The sequence below is a fragment of the Varroa destructor genome, unplaced genomic scaffold (assembly GCF_002443255.2).
Source record: "Varroa destructor unplaced genomic scaffold, Vdes_3.0 BEIS01000007.1, whole genome shotgun sequence".
Lineage (NCBI taxonomy): Eukaryota > Metazoa > Arthropoda > Arachnida > Mesostigmata > Varroidae > Varroa > Varroa destructor.
This window is the reverse complement of record NW_019211460.1, coordinates 15,258,327-15,270,872: the sequence shown is the minus strand read 5'-3', so window position 1 is coordinate 15,270,872 and position 12,546 is coordinate 15,258,327. Positions and strand designations below refer to the sequence as shown.

Sequence of the window (12,546 nt, the reverse complement as noted above, 5' to 3'; positions counted from 1 at the left end):
CCACATATATAAGAGACAAAAGGTCACAATGCAATTTTTATTGTTTGATAGATAATATGATAAAGCTTATTAAAAAGGATTAAACAATTTCAACGAAATCGGCATAAAACAGCGCATACTTCCCAAGGCTAAAAATTAAAATAGAGCTAAAAATTTTACACGTAGATGTGTAATTAACAGGCTTACGATACGACGAATTTCAAAATTCAAAGTAGTTTATGGCAGACACGTTCTGGTGCCATTTACGCTTGAATTTGTTTCTACGGCGGCGAACGTTTGCCAATGACAAATTTCCATTTATTATCTACGCACAGCTTCAAATATGGCTAAGCCTCTAGTCGCAAAAAATGTCGGATTGTTAGTTCAACATGAAGACAGATGACATCGGCATCGGCATGCAGAGGTATGGCGCATTACATGCATGATCAAATCATAAAACGATAATTTAGCCTTTATCTAGGATGACTTACCTGGGACATTGAAAATGTTTAGCACCGGAGTGGGTCTGCATATGGGCACGCAGATTTGAGCGATCTGCGAACGCTTTTCCGCAGTGGGCACAGGCAAACGGTTTTTCGCCTGTGTGTGATCGTAGATGGCCTTGAAGGAGCCAAGGTCGCGAGAAAGCCTTGCCGCAGGTGGAGCACTTGTGGCTTAGCTTGTGGGTCAGCAAGTGCATCGCTAGAGCGGGCATCGAGACATACACCTGTACATAATATTGCGGGTCGAAGACAACAGCTTTTAGTCGTTAATTGAAATACAAGCAAGCAGGCTTATCATTTGAATCCACTCCTCTCATTACATGTTAACCCAATGCAGTTATCGTGTACATTGCTCATCACCGAACAATAAATAAATATTTTAGCTCCCAATTTACATAGATTAATGAAGATATCTAGTAAAAAAAATGTACATGTATCTAGCAAAAAAAGAAAAGTGAACCCATGAAATTTATTGAACAAATTTTCGACAAAACATTTTATTCGATATATTAAAGTAACGTTAATCTACTTCTTGTTCTATATATTCCGAATACGCATCTTGTAAACCCCACGAAACACTGTGTATGCCCTTGTACTTAAGTTTACCCCCCCCCCCCCCTGTACATCTAAATATATTGACCTTATCACATGTGGGACATTTCTTGGCGAGTTGTGAATCAGGGCTTCGGTGAGTCTGTTTGTGTCTAGACAGATTGGAAGAAGTGGCATAGTGCTTTCCGCACTCAAGGCATGTGTACTTGCCGCCACCAAGTGGCTGGTTTTGAGTCTGACTCGGGCCCTTAACACGACGGACGGGTCCGGGACTAAGCGAGCGTTCGCTGTCACTCGACGTCGAAGCCGCGGACCAGCTGGGCGGCCTTTTCCGAACCCCTGCGCGTTGTTTTGCTTCGCAGCTCTCCAGGGAGCCGAGGTCCCCGACTATGGGAGCCGGACTTAGCGGGCTGCGGCTGACTTCAGTCTCTTCGCTCACCACGTCAATGTCCGAAAGAACTGCGTTGTGCTGGATGACAACCTGCCACACATGGATACAGAAGAAGTGGACCAAAATAACATGGTGGCTTTACGTTTTGGAAGCATCAAATAAAATGCGTGAATGTTCACTCTAGGTTTTTGTGAACCGGACGGGTAATAGGCAGATAGGAACGAACAAACTAAGCTGCTAGCGAGTAATGCTGTGTGTGTGTGTGTGTTAACTGATGTGTTGAGTACAATGTCAGCTTCAGCTGGGAAATTGTTTTTGTCTCAAAACAATTTCGCTTGTTTTATTAATTGTTCTCCCTATACTACTTTTATTGGAAAATGGGAACATCGTCACCTACGAGTTATGTTTTCGTGTGCATAGGTGCCTGCCTGCCTGCCTGCCTGCCTGCTTACCTCAGAGGTGGCTTTATGCGCCTTGGCAAAGAACTCCTTTTCAACGTGATGCAAATGACACGGGATCTCCTGTTGATGATAATCACGGTCAGCGTGAGCCGATTTCAATTCGTGATAGGTTTTCCGCGGCAGCGACGTCTCTCGACGGGCTTCCTGACACTCCAATGGCACATACAGTTTCGGAGAAGCGCATGCATAGTCTGAAAGACGCCAGATACGGAAGACATACGAATATTGTTTACTAAGCAATCAGCTGTTTTCTAAAATTCAAACCAAGCGATTAGAGACAAAGCAACGACGTGGGTATAAATGTGCGCAAATTCTGTCTCAAAACTAATTACTATCATATCAGCTTAAGCACAAATGTAATTTCTACACGAGCGTCCAATATGGGACCGTCGACTCAGTTGTACGAAACAACAAATTCGACTACTTAATTTGAAAAACTATAGCGCTAGAGATACGGCCTAGAATTCATGATGTCGTCACATTTTTAGTCATAATAAATTTTAACTCGCAACGATACGCGTAAGCTAATGGTACTTATATTAAACGTACCACACCTACTCATACGCAAAACACGTTCTCAGTTAGAGTCGGGCCAATTTCGCTGACGTTGATAAGCACTCATTATTGATAGGTCCTTCAGTGGTATATCGCACAATCAGTACAATCAGCACCCATTTCGCTATCTGCCAAAAATTGGGTCCAAGCAATCTGTGACGATCCTACCTATTTTGTGTCTTGGGGCCTGTGCGTACGACCTATGCCGAAAGTACTGATCTTGACTATTCTGTGTGTACTCTGTATGCCAAAAACTACACCTGCACAATGCGCTGGTTTTCTTTACATTTACATTCAAATAATATTTAGTATGTCGACTTCGCCGCTTGTGATATTGTTTTGAGTTGTGTTTTTGACGTACAATATGAAGACGAACAAAAAATCGAGCTCGTCTACGCAACAGCGGTTCGCGTTGTATGAACACGCAATGAGAGGTGCTTTGCTTAGCCAAATCTAATTACTAAAAGGTGGCCCCACAAGCATTGGCGAGGAGGGATACGGTGAATAACCCCAAAGTCAAACGACCCAACGCATTTAACAGCCGGAAACAAAACAAACGTTTTTATGGTGGTGTCTAACTTGAATTCAGTCAAACTGCGTTTATTGTTCTGCGAAACAGACTTCTTAGAAGATTTTGTTACTGCCCCTACTGCCCCACAAACTGATAAGAAATTGCCTAGCAGAGGGGGGGGGGATTTAAAAATGCCGTGTCGACCCGTATGAGAGCTCCCCTGGCGTCGTGCCATAGCGAAACTGCAAGGTATGCCCGTTGGGTTTGAGACGCACGGTAATATCATGTCATTATCATTGAAACCCACCGGTTCAGTGTGACGTGACGATTCTTTTTTGGTGATCACACAAATAGCTGTGTACACTGCAATAATAAGCCAAAAAATGTATGAAAACATCGGCACGATAGGCAGCAATAGACTTGGCTGTATCAGCAGTCTGGCCGATGCAATGCCAAAGGACTTTCAAGACGTAACTCGAAACATTTTAGGACCCGGCCAGATATGAAACTTGTGACAATCTGGCGGTCATCAACTGTGGAGCTACGGAACAAGTATTTTGCACCTTAAACGTTTATAAACCTATTGGTTTTAAGAAAGGGCGTATTCAAACGTTAAAGGAGGACCGAAAAGAAGGGTGGAGCTTTAAACAGAGACGATACTCATCGCCGAATTTCATTTTAAGAAACACGACGTTGTATTCAGACATTTACTTAAACCTCAAGTGTTCCCTTTTAAATTGTTTTGTAATTAGGTATGTATCCGTCGGGTACGTGGCCAAAATGCCCACTAGTACTCGTTACACATCTGGTAAAAAAAAGATCCGGAAATATCGCGTCAAAAGTCTTAATAAACGGCTGCTTCCGTATTTCGGCACACATATATATATATCTATATCTATCTATATATATATATATATTCAGCATTAACACGCCTGTCTAGAAATGTAGGCAGCTCCGTAACAATGTGACAAATGATCTGCCTCCCTCAAAGAGCACCGCCATACGGCAATGGCGTTAAGTCCCAAAAAAAGAAAACTCAGTATTTTGGCCAGCAGTTTTGCCGTCGAGAACGTGCACCTAGATTACTTCTCCGGCTTAAGCTGTATAGTTAATGACAAGGTATGTGTACTAACCCTGGATTGCACTATACGAACCTTTAATATATAAGTTTCGAGAAAAATACGCTTACCGAAAACTTTATACAAACCAAGACAGCATTTGATCTGAGTACACGACGTCAAATAGCGGCGCTATACCCAGCAGGAAGTACGCTTGGTCACACTGTAATAGATCATTTAATTCAGCCGAACTCTAGGTAAATTCGTATCGCATAACTTATAACAGGGATTAGCGACTCAGATTCACACGTATTTCTACTCTGGGTATTGCCTGCCTACTGAAATTTCCTTTAGCACAACTCAGTTCATAAACATCTAACAAAATTGAGTATATTTTGGCATAAAACATTTGGACGCCCAGCCATCATAACGTGTACACATTCATTTAACAAAGTAAGAAACATAAAATTTGTGTATCCCAAGTATGGAGCCAGCAAGCGACTTTTCCCCGTAAAAGTTAAACTTACTGCCCGTGAATTGCGTAAGGACGCCTAATAGTATTATTGGCCCCTTTAGGCAATTTATAACTTTCCCCGTGTTTTGTACGCTAAGAGATTATTTGTAACCTCTTAGTAATTCTTAACACTGTATCGTCAGATAAACCGAAATTGGAGTAAAAAGGCTTGCTGATTCCTTGTTTAGCTATTTATCCACCTCGGTAACGTTGCCAATCTGCACCGAATGTCCACATCTTAACTGTTACATTATCCAACTATATAACCTATATGTAAACTGCAAATGGCCAACATACAAACTGCAATGGTAATAAAGCTGTCAAATAGACAATCGGACGTCAATTATTGACACGTAATCGTTTCTCAGTTGTCGCTAGATGCTGTGATTATATGGACATCCAGCGTATCTTCGTGTTTACCCACACCGTGTGAGCATCCTTCTCTCCTTGAAGGTAATGCAAATGGACTAATTACCAGGAGGTTTGTAAGTGAAATACGCTCGGTAAGGACAACATGAATAAGTTCTACGTTTCTTCTCAGGCGGTTGCTATTTGGAGAAAAGACGGGAGCAGCGAATCTCCGAATTGGCCCATTCTGTCCCTCCGTAAGTCACTTTTGCTTTTGTTGCGAAAGGCTGGACAGGAGCTCCGCCATTAACTTTCATCTGAAGTTTGTCGGAGTCCTATTCGTCACTTCCGCCGGAGCGAAAGTTGACAATCCAAACAAAAATGGAGTAGTCGTGTTTGACTGTTCCTCCGGCGGCGGGTCTTCCTTCGCTGCGATTCCGGACTTGATGTCGCCGAGTGTAGAAACCCCCGTTCTCAATAAGAGAGCCTGTGCAAGAGCTAGAGGAAAATAGAGTGAAAGCAAGCAGGACTGCTTGCCAGAAACCACAACAGCGACCCTCACAACTGCTCATGAATGGCTCGCACCGGACTGGGCTAAGTAGATGCACTGATGTGGAAAGCCCCATGGTGGAGCGTCTGGGTAATGTGCTGAAGGCTGGGATTGTTGCTATAATTCGGACTGCTCATTGCCGCTGCTACTGCTGCCCAAGACGAAGCGCCCAAATAAATTCGGGCTAGCCTGCATTCAAGCTCCTCTTCGCAGTCTCGACGTGTGATCTTGTGTGCGGCCATCGATGGCTCCAAGCGTGCTAGTCGCATCCGGTTAGATAACCCCTACTTTTCCTGGAGCTCCCTAAGCAGGCCGTGACAAAGGCATTTTGCAAAATCCACTCTTTTGTTTAGAAAAGGTTTGCCTGTCTGGCTTGCGTGTCGTCTAACAAATGGCCTCATCTAAGGACGCCTTTAGCATACGCTGGCACTCGCTGAGCTGCAAGCCAGCTTCTGATTCTGTTGGTTGTTTGACGCTACTACATCTAGCCCTTTCGCTGCGAATTCTTCCATTACAGTCCTTGAAATCACCCCATGACGTTACCAGAATTCTGGGCCGGAAACTTCCTATGGTTGCTCTTCGCCTGCCGCCCGGAAAATGATAGAACGTCATGGCGCCTCACGTTGCCTGGCAGCGGCGGTCACTGCTATTTGCTATCTGGTTGTCTGTGCTCCGTTACTCAAATGCTCTTTAGCAGGTACTGGCATCCCTGCTCTTTTGATACCCAGGGCAAATTAGGCAATGTTCTGACGTCGGCAGTTACAATAGGCGCTGCGATGGTGGCAGCGATTCCAGTCACTCTCCAATGCACGAGCGCATGCAGTTCCGAAATACTCCGGCAATCAGCTGGTGGCCCCAGCCGGCTGAGTCAAGCACTGCTACATAAACGAGTTTTCAATGTCATCGCCGCAAAAACAATAGTAGCTATAGACATTGTAATCACTCCAATCTGATTCTACTAGGAGGCATACTTCCATTTTCTTGTCTCATCTCGTGCCCCCCTTTTTTTCTCTCTGTCTTTTGCTCTCTTCCTAAATGTTAGCTTCTGTTCATTCTTCTATTTGCGATGCACGCGCCATGCGTCGCTCATTGGACTTTCGGCTTTCAGCCATGATGGCAGGAGCAGGGCCATCGGTCACTGAAAGCCAGTGCGCGCTGGAGGGATTTGTTCGTGTCGTTATGACCTCCAGCAGCAGAGCCAACAAGAAATGGGCTCCCGTCAGTCGACCTAGCGCTAAAGACGGAGCCAACTCATTCGGTGAAGGCGCCGTTGCTAGTGGCGTAAGCTTCTGGACTAGCGCGATCTCGGCGCCTGCGGTCGGCTTTATTCTTTTACGCAAGAGCTTGACGAAAGAGCACATCGAGCACCCTCGCCTATGTCCGCCATTGTGGACGTGTACAGCGTACGCACATATGCACACACAGCCAATACTGACGAACTAACAAAAACGCAAAGCATCCAAGAGCAAATAGCAGTAGCGGCAGAAGTAAGCAGAAAAAAAACGCGCTCAGACAAATAAACATACGATGGCGCCACAACAAAAGACGCGACAGCTATTTCTGCTGCTAGTGCAAGAGGAGTTTTTAGAAGTGGAAAAAACGGTTGGTGTGTTGATGCAGCTGCTCCCACCGTCGATGCTAGACTTTTTGAACGGCACTGGTTACTGCTGGTGGAACGACAGACGCGCTCTAGGCTGCTCTTGCGTGTGCTGACCCCAGTGACCGACCATCAAAATGAAGGCGACGGAAACAGCGACAATGACGAAGCCAGCCCTTCTTTCGCTTAACGTTAGCGGCCCCTGTCATGACCGGCTGTGGGAAACTATCAGGGGAGGAGGGTTAATGCTCGAGGCATGACAAGCGCAAGACCCTCTTCCTGTCAGACCATTCGACCAACCAGCATACTATCCTTCATTCCAACTTAGCTTCGATTCGACTTGAGTGTTCGCCGACGACATCAGCAGCAACGCTACTAAGGCCACGAGTCAGTCGGACGTTCGTAACGCAAACGTGGCTGGACAGTTGGCGCGTCTTGACATTCGACTCGAACGAGGAACGTGGTATGTGAAAAGGTTGTGAACAATGGAGTTGAAGACGGACATTACGAGAACGAAAAAAAACGAAGGGGCGACGGAATACGAAGGGGAGAAGAAATATACCTTCTGCTTGCCTCCCGTCCAGTTCCTAAGATGGGGAGTCTGAACAAAAACAGGAAGGATTTGTGGATCGATGTAGGTGGACTTGCGATAGCCCGTCCAGATCCATCAAGATCGTACAAGAATTGCTCAAATATGCATGCAAAGTTGAACCTGCTAAAGGACTATGGCCACAAGGCAGTAATACTGTGATACACTGGTTTTGGCATACGTTTAGTCAATTTCGTCAACGGATTTCGCAAATATTAGTGCGAAATCACTTGGCATAATGCATTGAGTATGCATGCGTATACCCACACTAGGTACAACAGTATCATCATTTAGGCTATAGTTATAGCGTTCGTTATAATCAAGATTAGCGCTTCCTTTCGAAAAATTCCTGGCATTAAGCAAACAGGTTAAAAAACAGGGCTGACTCAACTTCGAGCTCAGTTTGAATCTCAAATGGTAGTAGGCACATACTTACTTATTTAATTATCGAAGTCATAAGTGATAGAAAACTAACTCATAAAGATTCTGCTCTAAAACCTGGTGGGGCATAGTTTAACTTGGCAACCGATAAGTTAAACCCATATCAGGTTTAGCTTGGCCTAACCAACCAGGCTTTAGACGCACCACCTTAATGTACACGTATAAAAATGCCGAAAAAATGTCCAAAATAGTGTCACGTGATCGGGGTATATCTTATCTACAGAAGCTGTTGTCCAAAAACGATCAGTCCTGGGATTTTTTTTATCTCGCTTAGGTCCTTATTTCTGTGTTCCGTAAATTGCTGGGCGGGACATAGGGCTATATTAGAGCTGTTGAGGGACTTGCACTTAGTTTAAAAGACATTACCCAAAATCGTAAATTGAAGCTGTACCATTTGGGCATTCTTTTTCTACGTAAATTTCTATTGACGCTCCGGTGACTACATACGGGTGCCGCTATACTAATGTAAACTTCCATGCATAGTGTACAAGGTGTTCGGGAGCGATTTGGGCAGAAGTCAGACTTGTTTAGGAACTCCATCTAAATGAAAGCATGCATTTGGTATTAACTGTTTGCACCGCTGACGGATTTATTTCTGACGGACATACTTGTTTAATCGCATTGCCATTAGTTTCAATAGCAACTTTAATTTAGGAGCTAAACTTCTCACCAGCTAACATTAGACAGTCCTCTCCATACACTTGAGATCCTTCTAAACAGCGACAGAAAATAAGCCGACTTCTTCAGTTCGAGAATTTCTGCACTCGCCTTCAGTCACCTCGCATGGATAGAAATCGAAAAGGTTTGAATCTGGACCACGGAACCGCTATACGAATGTATAGCCCGTCCCGTACGAATGTCCCGTAGTTATGCTCAGCTACGTAGCACTCCATTGATATCCTCATATAAATTAGAACGCCATCTTATTGAAAGGTCGGTGGCTTACTATTTCAGGAGCCGTTCACAGTCTGACCACAGCTTTTACAACGCAAAATAAACTACTACAGATGTGAAACAAGGACAGCACTATGATGTGTTAAGCTGATTCTGCCATGCTTTAGTGGAATAAGATTTGTACCTAACGTATCTAAATCGAACACGCACTTCTAAAAAAAAGCCTTTTGAAAACTCCCCCCTATGCCGCCAGTTTCCTAGCCTCATCTTTTCGGCAATCGTTTGTCAATTGTAATTCGTCAAACGGACGATTTCCAATATTTAAAAAAATCTACAGCCTTGGTACAAGTTCGTCCAGTGCGTAAACATTAGAGAATAACTAATGTTTGTTCGTATTTCCAACACAGACCTCCTGTTTCTGCCATGATAACTTTGTACTTACATCAAACAGAACGCCAAAATGTATCCCAATTTGTTCCGAGTTTCAAAGTGTCCTGTACGTCAGTTCTTATAACAAAATTCTCTTCGGGGATGACGAACCGTCACTACCATCCTACATGCAAAATACGAAAAGCAAGCCATTCAAACATCGGATATTGAACATATATTGGGAAAATCAAGGTTGTATCTTCCAAAGGTCCATTACGTAGACAAGGTGCTAGTGAGGTGCTCAGAGACATTTCATGCTAACGAAGTTTACAGACGCCTGCATGGGCTGAAATCGAGGCTATTAGCAAAACCTAGTGATTAATATTAGCGCTCATTTGTCAGCCATATGGACGTGAAAATGGTTATCGTTTAGAAAAACTTAGTCATTATAGCGTAGCAGTTCTCAACTTATATTTTCCTACTTTACTTTTGTGAGCGGACATGGTTGTTTTCAAGAACCATTATAACTTATCGTCGAACGCCTATATTTATAAGAAAGCATTAAAAACAATTTAAAAATATAGGCCAGTAGTTCAGGGAAGCATTATATGGTTACTGTTCAAGAAATGAATTGCGGATCGCTTTCAAAGTCACCTGATAAAGACTAAAAGATCTAGAAGATAATAGTCAACCTGGTTTCTCTATAATAAATTCTATCGCTGCCCACCTACCTACAGTTGTTCACGATGGGGTTGAAAATCTGGACAACCGAGTAGACTGTGGATCAAGTAGAGATCTGTCATCAAAACGTCATTATTAACGCTAAATAAAAATAAATTTGTCATTGAACACTTCTCCCAGTTGGGCACAGACCCATTACGACTTGCGATTTTTGACAAGGGCCAAAAACAGTCACTTAGTGAAAATATCTCATAACACGTAGACTAAAATTTGAATCGTGTTGGATAAAACTGATCATAATTATTTCAGCGAAATAACATGTGATTTTCTCCCCTATTACGCAGCCAGCAAATGCGGTGTGTGGTAATTGAATGAAAAAAATAATAACACCTAAGAAACGTCCGACAAGATACCAAGGTCTTTTAACCTTTGAGAACGCAGTATACAAAGCTTTGCATACAGTTACGTTTCACTAGAGAAAGCGCCCCATTTAGGATTAAAGATTTTATATATATATTGGCCATATTGACAGGAACTTCAGGTAATAGTGTTCATCAAGCAAGATGAAATTCGTGAAAGACAACGGCTTTATCCAGAGGGGCTACATTTACTAGTTGCTACCACAGGCATGTACTCGAAAACATACAGAGGACATCTTCATGCGCCATGATGGTAAACGCAACTTTGCACAGGTATTAGTAGCATTTTGCTATAAAACTATTTAAAGTTAAAAGGAAATAATACTTTGCACTTATATGCAGCGTTTTGCGAACAACTTGACATTATTAATTGCTTCTTACGTCATCGACTGCCGACAATCTAACATGCGCATGCGAGATGACTGCCTAATGTAGGTCCTCAATAAAATTCGCTGTCGTAAACGAACGGGCGAACGCCTATTGAGCGCCTGATTTCGCCTAGTTAGACCTGAGCCGTTCTTGAAATTTAATTTATTTTTAACCCAGATGGGCGTGCTGCAATTAGAAGTGTGAAGGCAGCCGCATCTAGTCCCTCAGGAATGCCCAATTGATAACTAAATAAGGTTTTCATTATGTATTGTAGGTGCATCTAATAAAGCACCGACGGAGCACAACACATCGCATGCTCCTCAAAAATGTCTGTTTACCATGATTTTCATTTCTGTTGAGCTACCGTTTCGAGTTTTACGTCCGGTACTGCCTCTATGCTTAATGTTGGATCTACACATTTTCACATGTGTCCGAAGTCCTATGCCCATACCTACTACCGCTCCTGAGCACAGTCTGTGATAATCAACTTAGTGAAGTTAGTTGTCTTGGTTCTAAAATTGCAACTTGTATTGCACCTGGATATAGAGAAACTCAGTGGATGAAATGCCATGCCTTAATCTAAAAATTACTGAATTCGTATACTTGCTATAGAATGAATATTGCACACACCGTTTTACGGTAGACGCTTTTGCCACAACTCTACCCACGGTAGAAAAAATAATAGGAAGAAAGGCATCTATGTTCATACGGCGTCAAATTCTTAACGCACGTATAACTGGCCTTCCCCACACTCTGCATATAAAATTCAGCCACTCTTTAGTTCGGGCGAAATTGCCGATATGATGTCATCTTTTAAGAAGTGTTTCCTAATAGGTGGAAGGCAATCGTTCGAGCCTACTTAGACCCCCAGATTCTCTACGCTTCGGCGTTTCGTCGTTTAAGGCTGGCACACGGTGTCCCTTATAAGTTGGGGTAATAGAAGTTGGAGATGGGAACCAACCATATTGGCTCGCCTTTCTGAGCGAGACTGACCTGTTTTCGTAAGGAATATGAGCTAGACACATGCCGGAATATTTAGTCATCTGCTAATAACCATTATCGATATAAATGTCGTACTGTCACTATTAGTGAACCAGCAGACAAAATTAGAGAAAGCCGTAGACTTATTAGAGACTTATTCTTCTTTTATCCTAGATACCTATGCAGTCTAAGCCACAAGAGTAGTAAACTTTCCGTGTTACTTAGCATCTGCAACCAGAGTTAGTGCTTTTATTAATTGTAATCATCTAGAGACGGTTCCCATGAAGACTACCCTGTAGCGCACAAATAGATACACTTATAGAACAACGTTTAAAAAAAATATTTACAATCATATCTTCAATTATAATAGCAACACGAATGGCAATAATTGCTTCCTTCTAATAGCAAATGGATGCGTGCTGTAGTCACTTTCATTAGTTTCTACTCGTCTCCGAAGTTAGCTTGCTCCTTGCATTCATGACAGGATTCTCAGGAGAGATTCAAGTAAGCATGGGTTGACGAATTAGCACCTGCAGCTTGCCGGGTTCTTTCGGCCGGCCGACCCACCAACCACATCAAAATAAAGCCAGGATTCGAACAGTTGTTGTATTATAGTCTGGTGTGGTAACACAGCTGCTAGAAGCACTGCCAGTACGTAATAGGATTCTATAGGCTCGGAGTCGTCAAACGAGCGACAAGGCGTGAGACTAATAGTTCGTCGAGTATTCCCTGTCTGCATCCAATGGATGCCTTCACTCATGCTGTAACACCTATCCCTGCCACT

General features: G+C 43.2%; 1 protein-coding gene across 1 annotated transcript in view; it reads right to left on the bottom strand.

Annotated features, from left to right (window-relative positions):
* LOC111254043 (uncharacterized) overlaps positions 1–12,546 on the bottom strand; it is a 34,998-nt gene that overhangs the window by 10,443 nt on the left and 12,009 nt on the right. Inside the window, exons 2-4 of the mRNA XM_022814495.2 lie at positions 1,878–2,077; positions 1,123–1,515; positions 471–706 (exon numbers count right to left, since the gene is read on the bottom strand). Coding sequence (XP_022670230.1) covers positions 471–706; positions 1,123–1,515; positions 1,878–2,077 — 829 coding nt within the window. The remainder of the gene's footprint in view (positions 1–470; positions 707–1,122; positions 1,516–1,877; positions 2,078–12,546) is intronic.